The sequence below is a fragment of the Pleurodeles waltl genome, chromosome 7 (genome assembly GCF_031143425.1).
Source record: "Pleurodeles waltl isolate 20211129_DDA chromosome 7, aPleWal1.hap1.20221129, whole genome shotgun sequence".
Taxonomy (NCBI): domain Eukaryota; kingdom Metazoa; phylum Chordata; class Amphibia; order Caudata; family Salamandridae; genus Pleurodeles; species Pleurodeles waltl.
The window spans coordinates 1320633206-1320656066 of NC_090446.1; the positions used below are offsets into that span (position 1 = coordinate 1320633206).

The 22861-nt window shown below is 43.1% G+C and overlaps 1 protein-coding gene across 2 annotated transcripts in view; it reads right to left on the bottom strand.

Annotated features, from left to right (window-relative positions):
• Positions 1–254: 254 nt before the first annotated feature.
• Positions 255–22861, bottom strand: part of FAM83E (family with sequence similarity 83 member E) — a 379140-nt gene continuing 356533 nt past the window's right edge. For both annotated transcript variants that reach the window (XM_069200658.1, XM_069200657.1), the window contains exon 6: positions 255–1298. In XM_069200658.1, coding sequence (XP_069056759.1) covers positions 1059–1298 — 240 coding nt within the window. In that variant the 3' untranslated portion in view covers positions 255–1058. The remainder of the gene's footprint in view (positions 1299–22861) is intronic.

The following is a 22861-nucleotide window of genomic DNA, read 5'->3' on the forward strand; positions in this document are numbered from 1 at the left end:
AAAAAGGAACTCTTAGAAACTTAATCTATCAGACATATTTTCCCTCAGAAAAATAAAATCCCATACAATGTTGTAAAAATATTTGTATGGCAAGTAGGTACTGTGGCAACACTTGCTGAATTATACAAGCTTGATTGACTTGATTTTCACATGTTCACATTCTTTCCAGTTCAAGACTGGGATTCCCATCATAAAATATCCAAACAAGATATAAGAAATCAAATCTGAACCAATAAGAATTCGTTGTAAAGAAATTAGTGTCTAAAGGGCTGCAGCCTTTGTTTATTGAGGTGCAATTATCCATCGCCCCCGATAGACTCACAGCATCAGGCTGTAGCATTCAGAGGCAATTACTGCAAAGAAGTACCCACTTTCACCAGCTCACTTTCAGCTGCAACTGAGCGTCTAGTTTAGACCAGTCAATCCCCTCTTGCCCTAAAGTATGTGGTTGAACATTTTACCAGTACAAACTGTGTGGTTCCAAGGAGTACCCAACACATTTCGTTTTTAACCAGAGAGGTGCTTGAGGATTTTTTTTTTTTACAAATGATTCCAGATGTTTTTATCATGTCAATCCATAAAATAATTCAGTGGAATTCAGGATACCAATCGATTCAATCCAAGATTATTTCAAAACATGTTTAGAATTTCCAAATTACCAATGTTCTCACAATGAGTGGTTCTAATGATACCCTTAAATTAATGCAAGTATGTTACCAGCAAACGTCAAGGTATTATTCCAGAATTGTACACGTTTCCTGAGTGAATACATATGATGGCTCTATATACCCATGAATGCAGCCAAACTAAAGCAGGGGCTTCAACCAGTGCCCAGGATATCCACAGTCGTTCAGAGTACTCTTCATTTATGATCGTGTTTCAGCCATCCTGATTCAGCACATCACACACTGTCGCCATCCCGACTCAGTAAGTGGTCAACTCCTGTTCGTGTTCAGTTGCAGGCTCTGGGCCAGCTCTCATGGTGTAGCCAAGTCGATGCTAAGGCTTACTCCTGTGGCATCTTGGGCTTTGCTAAAAACAAGCTCCAGTTCCATATATCAGTAATGATTTGATCTGATATGCTGGGTGGGGCTGATCCAGGGTCTAGCTAGGGTGGCACCTGGAAAGCCATGGACCAGTTGTCCTTGCAGCCTCAGTGGAGAAAACGCAGTGGACGGCTTGAAACTTGAATTGTAGTAGATTGGCTGGTCCCGAAGTCTGCCTTCTTCATTGGGGTGGGCTCTCTGTCGCATTAGCAGCATGGCAGGAGTGGCTTTGGTCGCATATCTGGACTTACCCTTTGAAAAAATGTAAAATGTAGTAGATTAAAATCCATGATAATAAGAACAGTACATCACTACAACAAAGATTCAGACATATTGCCCTTCACACAAGGGAGTGCTGCGTGAAAACATACAGCACTGCATTGCGCAAAGTACAGAAAATAGCACAGTTCCAGATCTAACTATGATGTGCCGCAAAGGAGACTCAGCACTACCTAGACTAAAATTCTTTACTGGACCTGAACCCTACAGGACGAATTCCTAGATGTAGACAACAGCACATATTACACTGCGTGATCCCTTGTTTGTATTTGCTTTTCTTAGACATTAGAATTTGGGGAATTTCCTATGTTAGGAAACTAGCTTTGCACCATAATCTAAGGATTTAGCAGTGGCCTGGCCTAGAGTTCCTTACCACCTTGTGTACACAGGAAGAGGGGATTGGGGTGCAAAGGGGTTTGGGCACAGAGTGAGGATCAACTTTGAGTATAAAATACCTTTGTGTATTAAATGTGCTCCATCACTGCTGTTTGTGACACTTTGCAACACTTTGAATCGCCTGACCGCTAGCACAAACCCTTAGATAATCTTGTCATAAGTCTCAAAGGAACCTACAACATTGTGACACCTCAGGATGACCTAGAGAGTACAGCTTCATATTATGTGATCAGCAGTCAGCAGTGTCAACCCAGTTTCAATCTGGCACTCAAGGAAGGAACTATTACATGTGACTGTTCACTCTACCTAGTCGACCTCTTCAACGTGGTGATCTTCATGACTGTGACTCAGAATTCACATAAACCTTATCAGATGGTTGTGTTTTTCTGTAACACAAAGAAGATACCAATTAATTGTAATGGGGCGATTAGAGTGGGGCTTTTATACACGTATTGCATGCTTCCATAAATATTAATGTGGCTTCCATCATTCATTAATTCCAGCCTGACACTCGTCTCAAGTAGAAAAAAGTTGTTTTCTATGTTCCTCAAAATGTTTCCTCCAGTTCAATGTTTTTATGGGAAGTTCCAATCAGAACAACATTGTAATGATATTAGACACATTATACAAATTCAACAGGTGGTGAGAACTAGAAATATCTCTGCTTTGCTCCTCTTAAATATATATTCAGTGTGTATACTTATATCAGCCAACTATCTGTTCCTAAAACTGACTCTTTGCCCCAATTTAGGGCCATATTTACAATAATGGTGGTGCAGGGCAGTGCAGCAAGTGGGCTTGCTGCACTGCCCTTTGCCACAGGGAAAGGGCAGAAATGCACCATATTTACGAAATATGGTGCAAATATTTCCCTTCTCACTGCGCTGGTGCACAGTTGGCAGCCTAGTGCCAACGCAGGCACCCTTGCACCATGAGCAAGGGTGTCTGAGTTGCATGCAGGATTGTTTTTGTGCAGGAATGGACACCTTCCTGCACCAAAACAACCTACGGAGGGGATTTCCTATTTCTATGTGTGCTGAAGAATGCAGCACACATAGAAAAAGGACAAAACGAGGAGAAATTGAATGATTTCTCCTTGTTTGCCTCCTCTGGGTAGGCGAACGGTTTTGACACATTCTGAGGTTTACAAGTCCTTGTCAAAACCCATGGGTGTTGCGATGGAAAACCCACTGCAACGCCCATGGAATGCCCCCTGATGAAGAGTAAGGCAACATAGTGACTTGCGCTGCCTTGCTTTACTCTATATCTAAGAGGCCATGAAAAGTCAAGTAAAGTGGCTTTGCATGGTCTTGTAGATATGGATCTGCACTCTCCTCCAGTGATGCATCGGCGGCGCATGGGGCTTGTAAATATGCCCCTTTGTGTCCATACAACTGATTTGTTTTCAAAATCTTTACCTCCCTGTGTAGAAATTGACTCAAGACCAGCTTGTCACCCTAGATTTACCTCACACATGCCACAAATTTTATCAGAAGGTCCCTTGAAAAGAAAACGTATCTGGGGTGTAGAAGTGGATTTTTACCACCTTGTCACAGCTCAAAAGTCCCTCCGAAGCGTCAAAAGTTTTTGGTGAAGTGCTTTCGGCAATAATACTGAAAAGTTGATTGCCCTAGCTGTGCATTAAAGCAGCAACAGCAAACAAAACGCATTTACAAAGAGGGAAATCACAGTAAGGGCCAGATGTTCGTAGGTATTTTTAGGTCGCAACTGGCTGGATTCGCAGAATTGGGCTATTCTCGGCTGAAAAAAAGCATTTTTGAATGCACAAAGCCCTATTTTGTGATTCCGTAACCTATTACCGAGTATTAAGAAGGGGCGTGTTAAGAGAGTCCCTTCCTAATAGCGACTCGCAGTGGTATGTGTGAATGTTTTAGGACCGAAATGCGGTTGCAAAACATTCACATTTTACTGGCTCCTCCAAGGAGGTGGTGACCCATTGGAAATTATAAGGGCTCCCCAAGGGACCACTTCCCCTTTGTGAATCTGGGTGAAAAAAAATGTTAATAGTAGTCAGTGGTTCCAGGGCCTACTCATAAAAAATGAAAAAAATGTTTGCAGTTTTCTTTTTAAAATGCATACCGTTTTGTTTTAAGGAAAATGGGCTGTATTAAAAAAAATTGCTTTTTGAAAAAGCAATCACAGACATGATGGTCTGCTGACGCCAGTCGGCTACCATCCCTGTCATTATTGCTATTCTCACCGGGTCGCAAAGTGAGACCTACCTCATAAATATTGTTGAGGGAGGTCTGTGTGTGACTCACTGGGAATCGCAAAAATTTGCTATTTAGAAATCGCAAACAAATTTTTTCATACATCTGGCCCTAAGTCCCTGCCAGAACAATGGCGTGCACACTCTTTGCTCGCGCTCTGCAGATTTCTTATTGCCAGACAGCCATAGACTGTAACCACAGACTGTTGTGTCTCCTTCCTGTGAATCGAAGAAGTGAAGGAAAATGGGCCTTTTTAGGTTGAGCATAGCAGCACTCAAGCCCTGCTTTTCTGACGTGTTGGTAAGTATCTGGACTTTAAACAACGCCCACCTCACGCCCATCACTACCACTGGTTCGTGGGGTTGCCTTTCAAAAATCCTTTGATGACATGTCAATGCTTTTCCCTCCTTGGGCAGGTTTTGTTACCACCTTGGCCAGCGCCCCTGTTACTGGATAATTGCACTTTTGCCATAAATTTGACTGTGAACGAACTTCTTTTTTCCTTTTGTGTGTCTTCTTCACACTGGTGCTCATGGTGGTCGTGGCGCTGTGAACCTGCTCGCTTATGTGAAACTGTTTTAGTTTCATTTTCAATTTATACGGCAAGAAAAGTCCGGATATGCGTTTACAACGCTAACAGCTCTAACTCTAGACCTGTTGCATTGCAATTCTTGTTTCAACTCTAGTCACTAAACTGTGCAACATCTTACTTTCAGCAGATCATCTCCAAGGCAACTATTCCAACTTCATAGAGGAGCTTTTAATCTGTCTCTTTTTTTATTAGGTGTTTGAGTCTAGGCACTTGGCATATGATTTGGCTATTCCTCAAACTCAAATATTTTGCATCCTTTGAAGGTGATTTGTATCATGCGGACACATGATACGTTCCATCACTAGCACAGTGTTGAGGAGCTAACAGTCATTCTTTAATATAAATTGTTTTGGCCCAGTCAGTCACGTATTAGACTCCAAATTGAAATGTGAGAGTATCTAGTCCAACCCAACCGGCCTTAACAGGAATTCACCCTAGACTGAAGCACATCTGCAATTGCTTCTTAGAGAGATGTTTGCTTGCCTTTGAATGATAAAGTAAGATTTCACTGCTTGTAGATCATGACATTATTTTGAGCAGTTGCTTGTATTTTCTGAGCTAACAGAGATTTCCAGGGAGATGCTAGGGTCTGATTGATTTAAGGGCTGAAGTCTCAAAATGGCTGTGATGCGGGTTGTTTAATAGAACCTGCAGTGCATTTCCTCAGCATGCAAATAAAATTGCTTCACTTAGCAAAGTTCAGTGACTTGAGAGATGAAACGTGCGAATTAATATAACTCATGTAGCAAAAGAGAAGAGTTTTTTGAAGAGCAAATAGTTCGAGATAAAACTGTTGAAAGTAAGATGTTTGACGGGAGCACATCTCAAGGCTTATTGAATCATATCAATCAGCAGGCAGAGTTGTGCCAATGTATGCTGCAGCATTCTGAGCCTTCCTTTGGGGTTGCAGACACTACAAGTGCAAAGTCATGTTTTAGTGCTACAAGAAACTTTTTTTCCTCTGTACTTACTCGTACTTTCTTGGGCATTTTAAAAAGCACTGTCGTGTGATCACAAGGAAAAAGAATGGCATTTGTTATTGTGACGTGTCATTGTATGACTTCCCCCCCCCCCATTAAAGATTTCAAGGTGCCTTTACAACACATTTTCCACACGGGCCCCTATCTCACCACCTTTTCCTAAACGATTCAGGTCTCTAGCCCGATAATAGAAAGTTTGAGCCTGTGAATAGGGAGATATACTTCTCATCTAATATTTATTCAACGCCTGTTTTCTCCCATCCATTCTATTTTTTTTCCTGCAGCGATGTCTCTGAAGAATTCAGTTTTGCCAACTTGTATTTTCTAATGTCGATTCAAGGTACACAGGCTGCTGTACACAACAAGGTCAGCAGAGGGCAGCGAGCGCATTCTGGAAATGTGTCAACGCATGTTGGCCAGGAAAGAAAGGGCCTTCCTTCCTCCTACACCCAACATCACGTCAGGCATTCCAGCCTCCAAGCATTCAGGTTATTGTTATTTTGTAAAAAGGAAGCAGCCATGCTCAGGCTTCAAGAGTCGGATTTCTTACCGAGAAACCGGCTCCACTGGATTATACAAAAGGAATGCAGACACTGGAGTGTGGGCAGACAGGCCAGGGGTCTGGTGCTGTAAAGACTGCATTCGCACAAACATGCAAGAGGCTAGAAAGTCTGAATTCGCATTATAATTCGGAGTGGGCTTTGCAAAGGAATGGGGAAGCCAAAGGCATTCTTCCCCCTTGCGATTCACAAGGGATGTTTAACCACCCTTGTAAACGCAACCAGCACGCAAACACTCAATCACCCTTTGATCCTCTTTCCATCCATATAGCTATCATTTCTCCCTTGAAGCTACTCAAAATGACTCAATCCAAGAAGGGAAGTCACAGGGGCCCCGCAGAATCGCAGAGTCCACAGAAGCAGAAGCAGCACCCACAGGAGTCCACAGGATGGGGACCCAGGAGTTGATGAAGAGGCACATGCAGCACTAGAAAAGAGGATCACACACTGCAAGAAAACCACGCAGGAGGCTGTCCTTTGCAGGATGGAGTGCTGAGGGCTGGAGCTACACGTCACCTGAAGATCCCTTGGAGGAGATGCAAACAAGCCTTGGCAGCTGCAAGAGATGCAGTGCACGGGGTTACTGTCCTACATGGGAAGGCAAGGGCTTACCTTCACCAATATTGGAGAGCTAGTTAAGAGGACCAAGAGGACTACTCCGGACCACCACCCATGATGCATGATCCATGCAGCTCAGCAGGAGAGGGGATCCATGCAGACGGACATCGCTTGTTGTAGGTGCCTATGGTTGCAGGGGAGTGACTCCTTCACTCCAAGGGAGATTCCTTCTTCTTCTTGTGCAGGCTAAAGAGTTGCAGTCTCTGGAGGATGCACAGTGAGGGAAATGTTGCAAAGAGCTGGCAGGAGCCCTGGAAACACTGTTGCTGAAGAGTCCTTTCTTCTTTGAAGCAGCTTGCCGGGTCCTGGAGGTTCCAGTCGCGGGCCCGGAGGCCAGAAGTCAAAGCAGAGGTTGTAGAAGAGTCCTGCTGGAACCTCGCAAGCCACATCTGAGGACCCACTCAAATAGCCCTGAAAGGGGGATTAGTCACCTAACTAGGTAAGCATCTATCAGGAGGGGGCCTGGCCACTCAATTGCTCCCAGAGTTCCCTGCCAACCTTGGAACAAAGATAGCAGAACCCAGTGACCCTCTAGAGGAGCTCTGGGCACTGACGACGCAGAAAAAGAAGGTCCGACATATATTCATACATATCGCATAATTAAAATGTATATTGGGGTGTGATTTTAGTAAATAAAATAATGTACGAGGGAAATTGTGCCCTCGGGGTAGTTCGCCATCATTGTAAACGAGCTTTATTAATCATGAAGTATTGAAAATGTAGTAATCCGTCATAATTGCAAATGTATGCCATGATTTCTTGTTTGAAAACTGTTTTGCTTAGCTTAAATTTAGTACAGGCTTTGGCCTAGTTGCCTGGTCTCAAATTCTAACTGCGTGGTTTTTCCTTGAACTAATGAAACATATATTCTTGCTTGAAGTTGTATTTTTCCAGCAGAGATGACTAATACACTTATCTCCAAGGTTTCGTACTAGGCCGGTTTCATCCCCTTTGATACAAGGTCAGTCTCTGCAGGTGCGGACAATGAAGGTACAGATACCAAAAATAATTGGCAAACCATGATACAACTTGTGTTCCAAGGCTCCAAGGCTAATGTATGCACAAATAAGTTCTAGTAAAAGACAATTTTTCATTGGATAATTTGAAGCCAACCTATGAACCCTCCAATGGAAGACCCTGCAAGATTTGGAATGTTTCTTACTTAAACCCACCGAACAAAGAGAAGTCAGCCATTTTTCCTTGATGCCAGTTTGAAGCCTGATGCCAGACTCCATTTTGGACGACACCCTGATGCCCCTTTCTCTATTCGAGAGGAAGAGACTTTAAGAATTCTCACCCTAGAGACTTTAACTTTGATTTGCCCGTCTTGCCTATGCAGTAACTTTGCCCTATTTTCCTTGCCGCTGCAAGGAAGTTTGCCCTTAACTTTGCCCCTTTGAAACTTGTCCCATGCTGATCAACCGGTACCTGAAGGACGAAGACTTTTCTTGAATGCTGATTGTATTTGGTAAATATGAAAGGATAAATGTATTATGCATTGTGTTTTCCTTTTAGGTACCAACTGCTATTTTTATAGGGTCCTAGCTAGAAGTTTTCCAAATTCGTGTTGACTAAATTCGTTTTCGCATGAAGTCCCACATGCCAATGCTAATTAGAGGTTAGTCGAGGGATTCATTTGATGCACCATGTTGATTTGAAATCTTGTTATGCTGACAAATGTATGCAATTAGTCAAATACAGTTAGTCATATTGGTGATTTGCATTGCGATAACAGAGTGTATCATTATTCAGATTTTACGTAGATTGCGTTTCTTCCGCCGTTATGGACAGCTAGTAATGTTCATATACATATATCAATTGGTTTTGAGACATATATATATCGTGCTAGCTTTGTTAATATAGGAAAATAAATTCACTAACTTTTAACAAACTGGTGTGGTTATTCATGACTGAAAGGTCATGGTGCGCCGAAATACCAACTGTTATTGATTTCTAATGTGTTATATTGACCTATTAATTGAGTATTGATTACCGACTACAATAGTTATTGATTATTGATCTGAGTGACTCGACTATTTTAGGATGAGGAGAGCCCGACTCGGTTAAAAGATCCACCGACCTCCAACGTGTCCAGATACAGGTAATTTATAAGGGCTGGACGCGTTACCAGTAGATGGTAGCAGAGGATGGTTTTGCCCTTTGGGACCCCATCCGAACAATAGACAGAGTCAAGCTAGAATTTTCTTTGATAAAATAAGTTGGAGGGATGATGATGCCCTAAGTCCCCAATGACTTTCCCGGGATCTCGGAGCTTGCGAATGGAGGACATGGAGGTGTGAGAATGGTTTCGGCGTTTCTAGTGACGGTATGAGTGAAGTTAGGGTTTTGCGCTTGCATAGCTTATTGCCGCAGAGTAATTGAGGAGTTTGTGAGAGGATTTTAGGGAGTTAAGGGGAGTGTTATTCTAAAGGTGTGAGAGTAGGAAAGTCGTCGAACTTCACGTGTGTGTAGCGCTTTGTGCAGAGAAAAATTGCCCACGTGGTTGTTGATGTTGAGACGGGCCCTGCGAGGTCAAGAGACTCCTGAGTATGTTGAAAAGTGTATGAGACACTTGTTTAATGTTGTAATCTGGTCGGTTAAATAGGTTGATCGGGCGTGGTCAACGAGTCAGTATGAATCTTGCGGACTGAAAGAAAACTTCGACTTTGAGATTTGACGAATTCTAAAGTGCACTAGAATAGTTCATTGATCAGTTGAGAGTAAAGTTTCGGGTCAAATTTTGCTTGCGAAAGCGGGAAACCGAGAAAGATGGAATAACTGCCGAGGCTAGTGAAAAATCCCTAAGGTTTCTGAAGCGATTGTGTTACCCTTCCTGTAGTAAACCGACAGATTTGTTTTATTCTTTTGGTAAAGTGCTTGCGTTATATTGCAGAAATTTGTTTGAGAGTGAAAGACGAGAGAAAGAAGACAAGTCGCAGGACTTTGTCAGCCGCAGTGTGTGAGAGTGACGTCACTAGGAGCCGCGCTGGGATAGGTCGGTTGGTGAGAAGGGTCGCGCACGGATTGGACACAGTCCGTGAAGTGTAATTGGAAGGGGAAAGGCAAGCGAAGAGTATTCCGGGAATTAAAGTCACTTATTGATTACACATATTAAGAAAAATAAGAGACAAAAAGATGAAATTTTTCAAAGCATTTAAGAGTGCCATGAGGGGAGATGCTTATATTAAAGCAAATGTAGGAGAAGAAACGCCGCCTGAGGGTACACCAGCTTACATTGTCATTGAAGAAAAGGGTGTAGCGCCATGTTTATGGTTAAAACAATGGTGCAAATTAACGGAAAAACATGGAAGTGTAGCGTTCCCTATCCACGGGTCGTTTAATCTGAGGGTTTTAGAAAATCTGAGATTTGCGCTATACGACATGAAAGTACCTCCAAGACCAGCACCATTTGAGGCACTAGCAATTTGGGAGCTGATAGCTAGAAACCAACAACAAAAGAAGTTCGAGACCAGAATAAGAAAGGTAGAAAAGACACTAGCGGATGCTAGATGGGACACCACACAAAAGGTTTGGAGATCAGACGTATTGCAGGGGATTAAATTGTTTCCAGCAATTACTGATGAAGGGGAAACGGAAGGAAGGAAAGCTACCTGTAAGACAAACAGGAGTCAGTCCAGAGATAGAGAGAGCAATAGAAACTCAAAAAGGGGAGACGAGTCAGATGATGAGGAGTTCATTATACAATTGTTGAATGATCACCCGCCACCGTATGTGGAAAACGAACAAGGCTCAAGTATCAGTACTGCCCCTCCAGAACCAACACAGGGTAATGTAACACCCAATTTGAGAATATCTCAGAGACCGAGCGGCTCCGACATGCCTTTTTTCCCACAAATACCACAGGTTCAGAGAATTTACCCCGAAGTGCCTACATTGAAAACTGCTGATAACTATCAGCCAAAGGTTCAGAGGCACTGTTGTGATGAGCATAACATGGGAATGACTTCCGATTCAATGGCGCAGGGAGGACAAAACTATAAGAGGCCGACATTGATTCAAGCTGAATCAACACAGTTCTCGATGCCCCAAAAGCAGACACAAGAAGTGCGAGTAACAGAAAGCCAGTTAGGTATGCCAGCAATGATGAACCACAATGTGGGGATTAACATGCCACAGAATTCGGGGAACAGACAGAATCCAGACGCAATATCTCTACCTATCACTGTAGGTCCACCAGTACCACTGTACATACAGGCAAATTCAAGCACAAGCGACCAAGGGTCAATGATACAGAATGGGACAGGGAGGAGATGCATAGAAACCACTCCAGAGACAACTCCGATAGCAGCAATGCCAAATGGATCTGGGTCCTTGTCGGAATTTAGTCCAATTCCAATTTGTGCTCCGTCAACTGTGGTAAGGTCACATCCACCACTATTAGTACCGTTAACTTCACAGACTGAAACATTACAGAAACCGTCAGTGGCAGTTGATGTAACTGCTACACTGATGGGACTGAACGCGCAACAGTTAACACAATGGTTCAACAGCCTGAACTCCCCACAGAGTGCATCTAGCGGGAAGGGAGAAGAATACCTGAATAAAATAAGGTTGGGTACGGAGGCAGATGAACTGGTTGAGGGAACAATGGGTTTGAACAGATTAGAATCATACACAGAGGAAGAACTAAGATACATGTGCCCTAGGATTACAAGAGAAGTAAGCAGCATACATAAGAAATTACAAGAAATTGCAGACAGACACTAGATTGATATAAGTAAGACTAAACACCTGAGTAGAAGTTACAGGTTAGATTTTGACACAAAAGATTTTGAACACATGAGATCCGCAGGAATGAAAACTCACCTTATAGAGATACTGCAAAGTGCACAGGTATGGAGATGTTTAGACAAATGGGAAAGCAGATGGGTTAAGAAAAAGGATAAAAAGAAAGAAAATACTCTAGAAAGGAATGAGAAAAAACAACAGAATGACGATCTGATAACTATGTTACCAATGAGAGAGACAGCAGGGGGAAAACTTGTACATGTACCGTGGCACAGGTGCGATATTCAATCCTTTACGGATGACTTTCCCAAATTAAGAGAGAAGCCGATTGAGTGGTATAAACAAACAGATAGATTTGTGAAACTCGCGAAATGTCTCTGGGAAGACTTGAATACTTTGTTTGAAATTGTAGTTCCGGCAGATTTGTGGGAAGATTGTAAAAGGGCTGTAGGTTGGCTGACGAGTGAACCAGAAAGAGACAGGGACACAGGTGCGCCATCACCCACGGTAATGAGCTTGTACCACAAGGTGATCGAGCACTTGAAAACCAAGGTTGCGTCGAAAAATGTGGATTGGCAGAGGATTGACAGAACAGCCCAAGAGGTTAAAGAGTCTATACATGCGTATTATGAGAGGTTGTTGAAAGCGGTTAAAAATTACAGTGGCACAGAAACGATTGAGGCCAAGGACATGCTCCATTTTGTGTTCAGGTTTGTGGAAGGGTTGAGACCCGAAATCAGCCAGATGATTAAAACGCATTTGATTTGTTGGCAGTCAAAGCCGATCGATGAAGTGTTGAATTATGCAAAATACTGCAGTGATGAGATTGAGACAAAGCAGAAAAGGTTGAAAGAGAAGGTGATGGTGATGCAGCTCAGAGCAGCTCAGACAGGCTTACAAGGCTTGCAAGGCTTTCAACAACAGATGCCGGAGCAGCAGCAGCAGGGAAATGCTATGTTTCAGCCGCAGATGAGAGGCAGAGGCCGAGGAGGTTTTGTGAATAATGGTCCTGATTTGAATACCGTTATGATTCCAAATGGTATACAGGCAATGAAGAAGGTGATGCCATGTCACACGTGCGGAATCGTCGGGCATTGGAAACGGGAGTGCCCAATGATGGTGCAGGAAGGTGTAGGTCAGCAAAACAATGATGTCAATGCATTTCAGACTATGAGAGGACCGAAACTGAGAGGTCCAAATCCAAATTTCCAAAACAATATAAACCAGCTGCAGGGTTTACAACCCATGCAACCGCAACAGGTGCAAATGCCCTGTGTGCAAATGACACAATTGCAGCCAATGCAACAGCAGTTTCCCATGGTACCTAATCAGCAAATGCAAATACCCTTAGCACCAATGAATCAGCAGCAAGCAATGCTTCCTCAACAGGTTACGGGTCAGGGAATGAGTCAAAATGACACAGTACACCAATTCCCATTACACAGCGAGAATGGAATAAACGGTGTATGGGAGAGTGAAAGTTCAGATGAGGAGGGAAATTGTGTGCTTGCAGCATCTTTGGAAATTGATCAAAAGGGTCCGTATGTGGAGGGAAGAGTTATGGGTCATCGCGTTTCATTCTTGGTTGACACAGGAGCTACACGTCCACTGTTAGGAGCATTGAAGTACCAAATTTGCCACTTTCAGGGAGAACAGTACAGGTAGTGGGAGTAGCAAATTGGTACCTGACGAACCCAATCACAGACCCAGTACAAGTCAGAATTGGCAACTACCGAGGGTCACATAAATTTGTGGTGTGTGACTCAAGCCCGATATCACTGTTAGGGAGAGACCTATTGTGCAAATTGGGATGTTCAATTATGTGTTCAAATGATGGAATAAAAATTCAGACGAGTAGCGATGGGGAAGAAGAGGACAGTGTAGGGGGGGATGAAGTGGAAACTGTCGATGAAGAGTATCCCCTGATCACCCTTTATCCAATGGTCACTGAGGCAGACATTCCTGCTGAGTTACAAGAAACAGTCGGAAAAGAAGTGTGGGACATGACAGGGAAAGAGGTGGGACTGTTGAAAGGAGTGGAACCAGTGAAAGTGACTGTAAAACCCAATGTAACCTTTCCCCAGACCCCACAGTACCACATGGCACAAGACACCCTCATAAAAGTTGCCCAACTCATTGATGAGTTTGTGAAACAGGGAGTACTGAAAGAAGTATTGAGCAGTCCATGTAATTCGCCAATAATGGGACTAATAAAACCCAGTGGAAAGGTCCGAATTGTACAGGATTTGAGGAAAATAAATGACATAATAGTAAAATGTTGTCCCGTAGTACCAAATCCAGCTGTGATAATGTTTCAAATTCCCTGTGATGCTGAATGGTTCTCAGTTATCGACTTATCGCAAGCATTCTTTTCTGTGCCCCTTCATGAGGACAGCCAGTTTCTCTTTTGTTTCAAATTCCTAGACAGAGTTTGCAGTTGGTGTCGAATTCCTCAAGGGTTTTCAGAGTCACCGTCAATCTTCAATCACATTCTAAAGAAAGATTTGGAAGCACTGGAGTTGCCATTCGAGTCAACCCTAGTACAGTACATTGACGACTTACTGATCGCGTCCAAGACAGAAAGTGACTGCACAGCTGACACCATTGCCCTACTGAACCATTTGGGAAGAAATGGACATAAGGTGTCCCCTTCGAAGTTACAATTCTGTCAAAAGAAAGTGAAATATTTGGGTCACCAAATAGAGAAGGAGTCTCGTAGGATAATGAAGGAAAGAATAACAAGTGTACTCCAAATGAGTCCCCCAAAGACGAGGAGGGAGGTGAGGAAGTTTTTGGGAATGGTGAGCTACTGTCGCCAATGGATTCCTAACTTCTCAAACCTTTGCTGAAATTGACCCAGAAAGGTGCGTTGGATGAAATTGAGCTGAAAGGAGATGAGATGGATGCTTTTATTGAATTAAAGGAATGCATGTGCAGGGCTCCAGCTTTAGGTATGCCTGACTACACAAAACCTTTCACATTGTTTTTTCATGAACGTGATGCATGTTCCTTGTCTGTCTTGACCCAAGCCCATGGTGGCGTAAACAGACCAGTAGCATATTTTTCAGCTACTTTGGATCCGGTTGCAGCAGCACTGCCAGGGTGCTTGCGTGCCGTAGCAGCAGTTGGTATCAGCCTCACTCAGAGTGAAGGAATAGTGATGGGACACCCTTTAACAGTCATGGTCCCTCACTCAGTCGAGATACTTTTGACACGTTCCCGAACACAGCACATGACTGGTGCTAGACTCACAAGGTATGAAACAATAATTCTGGGATCACCTAATGTGCAGCTGAAAAGGTGCACTACGTTGAACCCAGCAACCTTGTTTCCCAGTGAAAATGCAGAAATTGAGAACGCTGAAGACATCGAGCACGACTGTCTTCAGGTGACTGAATTTTGCACCAAACCAAGACCTGATATCAGAGACACCAGATTGGAAGAAAATGATCAAATCATTTTTGTTGATGGTTCATGTTTAAGAGATGCACTGGGAATATTGAAAGCAGGATATGCTGTATGTACTGTAACAGGTGTTCTGGAAGCCTCGTGGCTTCAAGGAGTTTACTCTGCACAAGTAGCAGAATTGGTAGCCCTTACTAGAGCTTGCCAACTCTCTGCATTAATGAAAGTTACCATTTACACTGACAGCCAGTACGGATTTGGAATAGTGCATGATTTTGGACAATTGTGGTCACAGAGAGGCTTCATGACCTCTTCAGGATCACCAGTGAAAAATGGTGAAAGAATAAGAGAATTGTTACATGCCATTCAATTGCCAGGGGAAGTAGCAGTGGTAAAATGCAGTGCACACTCGAAGGGACAAGACTATGTTTCCCTGGGAAATGGATATGCGGATCAAGTCGCAAGGTTTTGCGCATTGAACTGTATATTGCTCAGGGATGAATGGAATTTGATAAGTGAACCAGAACTTGAACAAAGCGAAATCTTTGCTCTAAACGTTATAGATACAATGGACAAATTGAAATCCTTACAGAATGATGTCAGTGAGGATGAGAAACTCTCATGGACCAAATCACAATGTGTAAAGAGGCTAGATGATTTATGGGTTTCAAGTGAAGGGAAATGTGTTCTTCCAAACAGTCTTTTGACGCAGATAGCTAGATTTTACCATGGACAAGCTCATCTTGGGAGGGATGCCATTTTTAGATTGTTTAAAACTGATTGGTTTAACCCCAAATTCCGTCAGGTTGCTGAAGCAGTTTGCCACCGTTGCGTCATTTGCCAACAGATGAACGCAGGGAAGGGAACAGTAGTAAATTTGAGCCACATTGGAAGAGCAGGGGGTCCATTCAGCAGGATGCAAATGGATTTCATTGAAATGCCTGTGCATGGAGGCTTGAAGTATGTGTTGGTGATTGTGTGCATTTTTAGTCATTGGAATGAAGCATACCCTACACGCAGAAATGACAGTCTCACAGTTGCAAAACTACTCTTGAGAGAGCTAATACTACGTTTCGGATTCCCGATCTCTTTAGAATCAGATAGGGGAAGTCACTTCAATAATGAAGTAATAAAATAGCTTTGTGCAGCACTGAACATTGAGCAAAAGCTGCATTGTAGCTACCGCCCTGAAGCATCAGGTCTGGTAGAGCAAATGAATGGCACATTGAAATCAAGAATGGGGAAAATATGCGCATCAACAAATTTGAAATGGCCTGACGCGTTGCCTTTGGTGCTAATGTCAATGAGAAACACCCCTGACAAAAAGACTGGACTGTCCCCACATGAGATCCTCATGGGCAGAGCTATGAGACTTCCAGCAGTTCCTGCAAATGCGCTTTTGAATATTACAGATGATATGGTGTTAGACTACTGCAAAGGTCTAGCTGATGTGGTTCGCTCTTTCTCTCACCAGGTGGAGGCAAGCACCTTGCCACCAATCCAAGGTCCAGGACACGCCCTGAAAGCAGGTGACTGGGTCGTGATAAAGACGCACGTGAGGAAGTCGTGTTTGGAACCCCGTTGGAAAGGACCTTTTCAAGTGATTCTGACGACTACCACCGCTGTGAAGTGTGTGGGAGTTCCCAACTGGATTCACGCCAGTCACACAAAGAGGGTATTGTGTCCCACAGACGAGGAAGTTGAAGCGCTGAAGTTACCAGTACCTGATAACAAAGTGCTGAGCGCTGAGACAGAGCGAAAAAGGACTAGAAGCGAACAGGCAGAAATAGAGGAGGGAGAAATATTCTCTGAGGACGAAGCAACTGATTCACTTGGAGAAGACCAAGGAGGAGCCTCAGAAAGCGACGAAGCAGCTGAAGGTAACAAAGAGCCTGAAGCAGCTGAAAGTGACAAAGAGCCTGAAGAAAGTAACGGTGACAAAGGGCTCGAAACAGGTGAAGAAGCAGGAGAGCCTGATCAGAGGAGGGCTTTCCCAGAAGCAGACGACACAGGAAAGGAACAGGAAAACCTGATTGACTTCCCAGAGGGAGAAGACGAAACAAGACAGAGTGAAACTGTTCAAACTCTTTCGGAAGAGGTTGCAGGTCCATCAAGTGGGCCCACTGCAAAAAGAAGACAAAGCATATCACCTGTAAAACTAAGGATAAGAGAAACGTCAAATGACAGAGAAGGGCCAAAAGTGAAAGAGAAAAGAAAGGAAGTATCTGTCGTAGTACCGGCACCAAGTGAAGAAAAGGACCTGGCCAAAGAGGAAAGTACCAGCGAGAAAGAATCAAAGAGAGATGCAAAATTGAAAAGAAAAAGGATACCGAGCAGAAGGTTTTCCGGTCCGGAGTGGGCATATGTAGCTAATAACGATTGGTCAGACGAATTCGTATCCCTCAGTCTTGAGAACGAGGAGGCAGAACTTCATTTTGGAAATAAAAACCTCATGGACGCTGTTGATTGAAAACATTGACCACCTGATTGACTCTCAACCGGCTAAGACATTGCTAAATTGATTGACTTTAAACTCGATCTTGAGACAACGCTGCTAACCGATAAAAGACTAAGCTGCTAAAGAAAACTGTGTGAACATTGAACTCGTTCAGCTTTGTGAGTACCTGCAAAACAGCCTTGATAAGGTGTCTTCAACTCTCTGATTCTATACAGATCATGACTAGTTTCACTACACAGGGGCGTAAAATGAAGTATTGTAAATACATGTGTATAGGTTTATTAACTGCATGCGTACTAATCATAGTAGTAATAGTTCTTGGAATGAATGGGAAGAATGAGAAAGAGACGAATGATGCTACTACTTCTAAACCTACTATCGTTACTGAACTAACAGCTCTGAAAAGACTCGAACAGGACGAAAGACACTTGCATGATAAAAAGGAACTTTCATCTAACGTTTTCTATCGCTTGCTGAGTGAGTATGTTGAGACCATGGATGCGAAAGATTGTTATGTGTGTACACAAATACCTACCTCAGTGGTGGAAGGGGTAACATATCACAGCATGCCTCTTACATATGGAATTACATGTAGTATTATAGCGTCTAGATTCTATGGTCAAAAGGATATTCATTATTTCTATACTAATTACGATGTTACTTTTGCATATGTCCCCATAATAGGGCATTTGAGTAAAATAGCTAGAGATTGGTATGCCAAATTAATGAGGGAATTCTTCGAACCAATGTCACCTTTTCACACAGCTCATGCACATAGAGAGAACCTTACATGCTTGCTTTCACCAGTAGAAATAGAATTTTTAGACCGCACTGATGACAGGAAGAATGAAATGAAGGAGAAATTAGAGAGGGAATTACACGAAAGAACATCTGTAGATAATTATGCTTTTGCTGCAATAAAGACACAAGGAAAAATAGCTTTAGACACATTGCACATAGGGAGATTTTGTATATATAGAGCTGAATCATATTATGACACAGTTTTTGTGGGAACGAGTGAATGCAAACATACGTATGCATTTAAACCTAAGTGGACGTTCATGCTGAATGGACAAGACCCAGTTATTCCTGGAGTATATTATATTTGTGGACTCAACGCCTATTATCGTCTTCCTAAAGGATGGTATGGGAGGTGTTATTTGGGAATAGTGTTCCCAAAGGTTTACCAACTAGATGACTTGAAGAAATTTCCAAGGCTGTCTAATCACATCGTGTTCAGAAAAGGGAGACAGCTTCTGGTGTGATAGGAGATATATTTGGAGCATTGATTCCTTCAGTAGGAGTCATATTGAATTCAATCAAAATACGAAAGTTGTCTACTATTGTGGATAACATGCTGACAAAGTTTTCAGGAGCTATAATCCTGATGGATGCTGAACTTGCTGCAGAAAGAGCTATGACTCTTCAAAATCGGCTTGTCTTAGACATTCTTTTAGCAAAGGATGGCAGCGTTTGCAAAATGCTTGGTACGCGTCACTGTTGTACATATATACCAGACAGCAGTGGAAAAATTAGAATGATGCTTACAAACTTAACCAAAGAAAGCGTAGACTTGAAGGAATTAAAAGAGCCCGGAGTTTGGGAGAATGTTGGAAAAGGATTTGCGTCAGTGGGAAATTGGCTCAGCGGCGTTTGGAACGGATTGTTATTAAAAATAGTAAAGGGAATATTAATTGTATTAATTTGTTTATTAGGGCCTTGGGGAATATGGAAAGCTATTAAAATATTAAAAGCAAGGAACAAAAGGAAGAGAGAAGAGAAAATAGAGAACAAAATGGTGGAGATATATAGGGAAAAATCAAAAGGGACTAAAAGAAAAAGGGAATTGACTGAAGTGCCAAATTACTATACAGAATTTTAATGGAATAAAATTTGTGGGTAGATTTGATGTGATGATATAATTAGTCATCAGAGGAGGGATTGATGATGCAGAAAAAGAAGGTCCGACATATATTCATACATATCGCATAATTAAAATGTATATCGTGGTGTGATTTTAGTAAAGAAAATAATGAACGAGGGAAATTGTGCCCTCGGGGTAGTTCGCCATCATTGTAAACGAGCTTTATTAATCATGAAGTATTGAAAATGTAGTAATCCGTCATAATTGCAAATGTATGCCATGATTTCTTGTTTGAAAACTGTTTTGCTTAGCTTAAATTTAGTACAGGCTTTGGCCTAGTTGCCTGGTCTCAAATTCTAACTGCGTGGTTTTTCCTTGAACTAATGAAACATATATTCTTGCTTGAAGTTGTATTTTTCCAGCAGAGATGACTAATACACTTATCTCCAAGGTTTCGTACTAGGCCGGTTTCATACCCTTTGATACAAGGTCAGTCTCTGCAGGTGCGGACAATGAAGGTACAGATACCAAAAATAATTGGCAAACCATGATACAACTTGTGTTCCAAGGCTCCAAGGCTAATGTATGCACAAATAAGTTCTAGTAAAAGACAATTTTTCATTGGATAATTTGAAGCCAACCTATGAACCCTCCAATGGAAGACCCTGCAAGATATGGAATGTTTCTTACTTAAACCCACTGAACAAAGAGAAGTCAGCCATTTTTCCTTGATGCCAGTTTGAAGCCTGATGCCAGACTCCATTTTGGACGACACCCTGATGCCCCTTTCTCTATTCGAGAGGAAGAGACTTTAAGAATTCTCACCCTAGAGACTTTAACTTTGATTTGCCCCGTCTTGCCTATGCAGTAACTTTGCCCTATTTTCCTTGCCGCTGCAAGGAAGTTTGCCCTTAACTTTGCCCCTTTGAAACTTGTCCCATGCTGATCAGCCGGTACCTGAAGGACGAAGACTTTTCTTGAATGCTGATTGTATTTGGTAAATATGAAAGGCTAAATGTATTATGCATTGTGTTTTCCTTTTAGGTACCAACTGCTATTTTTATAGGGTCCTAGCTAGAAGTTTTCCAAATTCGTGTTGACTAAATTCGTTTTCGCATGAAGTCCCACATGCCAATGCTAATTAGAGGTTAGTCGAGGGATTCATTTGATGCACCATGTTGATTTGAAATCTTGTTATGCTGACAAATGTATGCAATTAGTCAAATACAGTTAGTCATATTGGTGATTTGCATTGCGATAACAGAGTGTATCATTATTCAGATTTTACGTAGATTGCGTTTCTTCCGCCGTTATGGACAGCTAGTAATGTTCATATACATATATCAATTGGTTTTGAGACATATATATATTGTGCTAGCTTTGTTAATATAGGAAAATAAATTCACTAACTTTTAACAAACTGGTGTGGTTATTCATGACTGAAAGGTCATGGTGCGCCGAAATACCAACTGTTATTGATTTCTAATGTGTTATATTGACCTATTAATTGAGTATTGATTACCGACTACAATAGTTATTGATTATTGATCTGAGTGACTCGACTATTTTAGGATGAGGAGAGCCCGACTCGGTTAAAAGATCCACCGACCTCCAACGTGTCCAGATACAGGTAATTTATAAGGGCTGGACGCATTACCAGCACCACCCCTTTCCATTGTTCCGTTTCATGCCAGAGCAGGGACTGAGGGTCCCTGAACTGGTGTGGACTGGTTTATGCACGGAGGGCACCAAATGTGCCCTTCAAAGCAAACCAGTGACTTGGGGAGGCTATCCCTCCCAAGTCAGTCACACCTATTTCCAAAGGGAGAGCGTGTTACCTCCCTCTCCCAGAGGAAATCCTTTGTTCTGCCATCCTGGGCTTGATCAGATCAAGCAGCAAGAGGGCAGAAACCTGTCTGAGGGGTGGCAGCAGCAGGGCTGCCCGGAAAACCCTGTAAGACTGAAGGTAGAAATGCTGGGGATCCTCTAAGGAGCCCCCATAGTGCATGGAATCATATTTCCAATACTTGCAACAGTATTGGGGTATGATTCCGACATGTTTGATACCAAACATGCCCAGGTTCTGAGTTACTAATATGTAGCTGGACATAGGTACTGACCTATGTCCAGTACACGTGTAAAATGGCGTCCCTGTACTCATGAAGTCCAGGAAAATGGAATTTGAGTTTGTGGGTGCACCTCTACAAGTGCATGGGTACCCTCACACAGAGGTACCTGCACCCTGCCCTCTGGAGTGAGAGGGCTTACCATAGGGGTGCCTTATAGTGACCTGGTGTAGTGACCTGTAGTGAAGACGGGTGCATTCACCTGTTTCACACAGGCTGCAATGACAGGCCTGCAGGACCCTTTGCAAGGGCTTCCTATGGGTAGCAGAATAACTGTTGCAGCCCATTGGGACACCCTGGAACTTCAATGCCCTTGGTACCTAGGTACCATATACTAGGGACTTACTTGGGGGGACCAGTATGACAATTGTGGGAAGAAAAAGTGCCAGCAACCACATTTAGAGGAGAGAGCACAGTCACTAGGGTCCTGGTAAGCAGGACCCCAGTGAACACAGTCAAACACACTGACAAACAGGCAGAAAGCCGGGGTACTCAAGCTAAAAAGAGGCTACTTTCCTGCAGGTGGTACCACATGCACACATACGCACTCACTCACACCCATGCATTCACGCACATGCACACACACCCAATCACAACACTTTCAAATACACTTACATACATTCAGAAATATTCACATGCACCAAACATCAAAAATCAAAACTTACCTTCACTGCAGCTCTCTATGAGGGAAGCCTCGGAGGTCCCAGGAGGGTTGGGACTACTGCCTTCCCTCATTGGATGGCCAATGGCCAATGAGGGAAGGCAGCAGTCCCCTGCTCGCCATAGAGTGGGATGGGGGCAGTGAATCTGCTGACACCACCACTTCACTCTGTGATGAAGTGTCACCGATGGGCACTCGGCTCTTGGTACGTAAGGGCTTAAAACTGAAGTGCCCAGGTCCGAGGCAATCAGTGAAGCTCCACCTTGTCATGAGGGGGAGGGCCTCGAGGCACGTTTGCCAGGCTGATTATATCATGCCCACAGAGCTGTTAGAACCTCAGCCTGCAAAGTTTAAGCCAGGAAGTCAGGAGCCGGCACATTTGGTACATGTCTAGCTCCTGGCTGTCTGACCTGAACAATAAGAGTGTCTGTCAGGCTGACCTTCGTTCAGCCTGACAGACAGGCTCCTTGTCAGGAAAAATGTGGGGGATGTGGCCGCTCAGCCCAAATGGACGTGCCGCAGCCGCACATTTCTCCATCATCGCATTCCTTAACAGTTTTAATTATGAGCATTTTGCAGATGGAAAAGGCCCTTAAAGTCTCACTAACATTTTAGTGGAACACCCTTAAACTCTCCTTAACATTTTGGCGGAACCGAGGACACCAGTCTATTGGGCCTGGAGGCAGTCACCACTTATGCTACTAGAGTATGGCATTCACTATGCCACTAAGCAGCGTAGGCAGTAACCATGTGCATAGCATAAGATTTCAAACTGTGTCAGTCTGTGTTATGCTTACGCAGGATGTATGTAGAAAATGAGAGGTGCAGATAGTGGTCCAACGACCACTGCATTCACTCCTCAATGTTGCGTTCACAATGTGCCAAAAACACCTTGG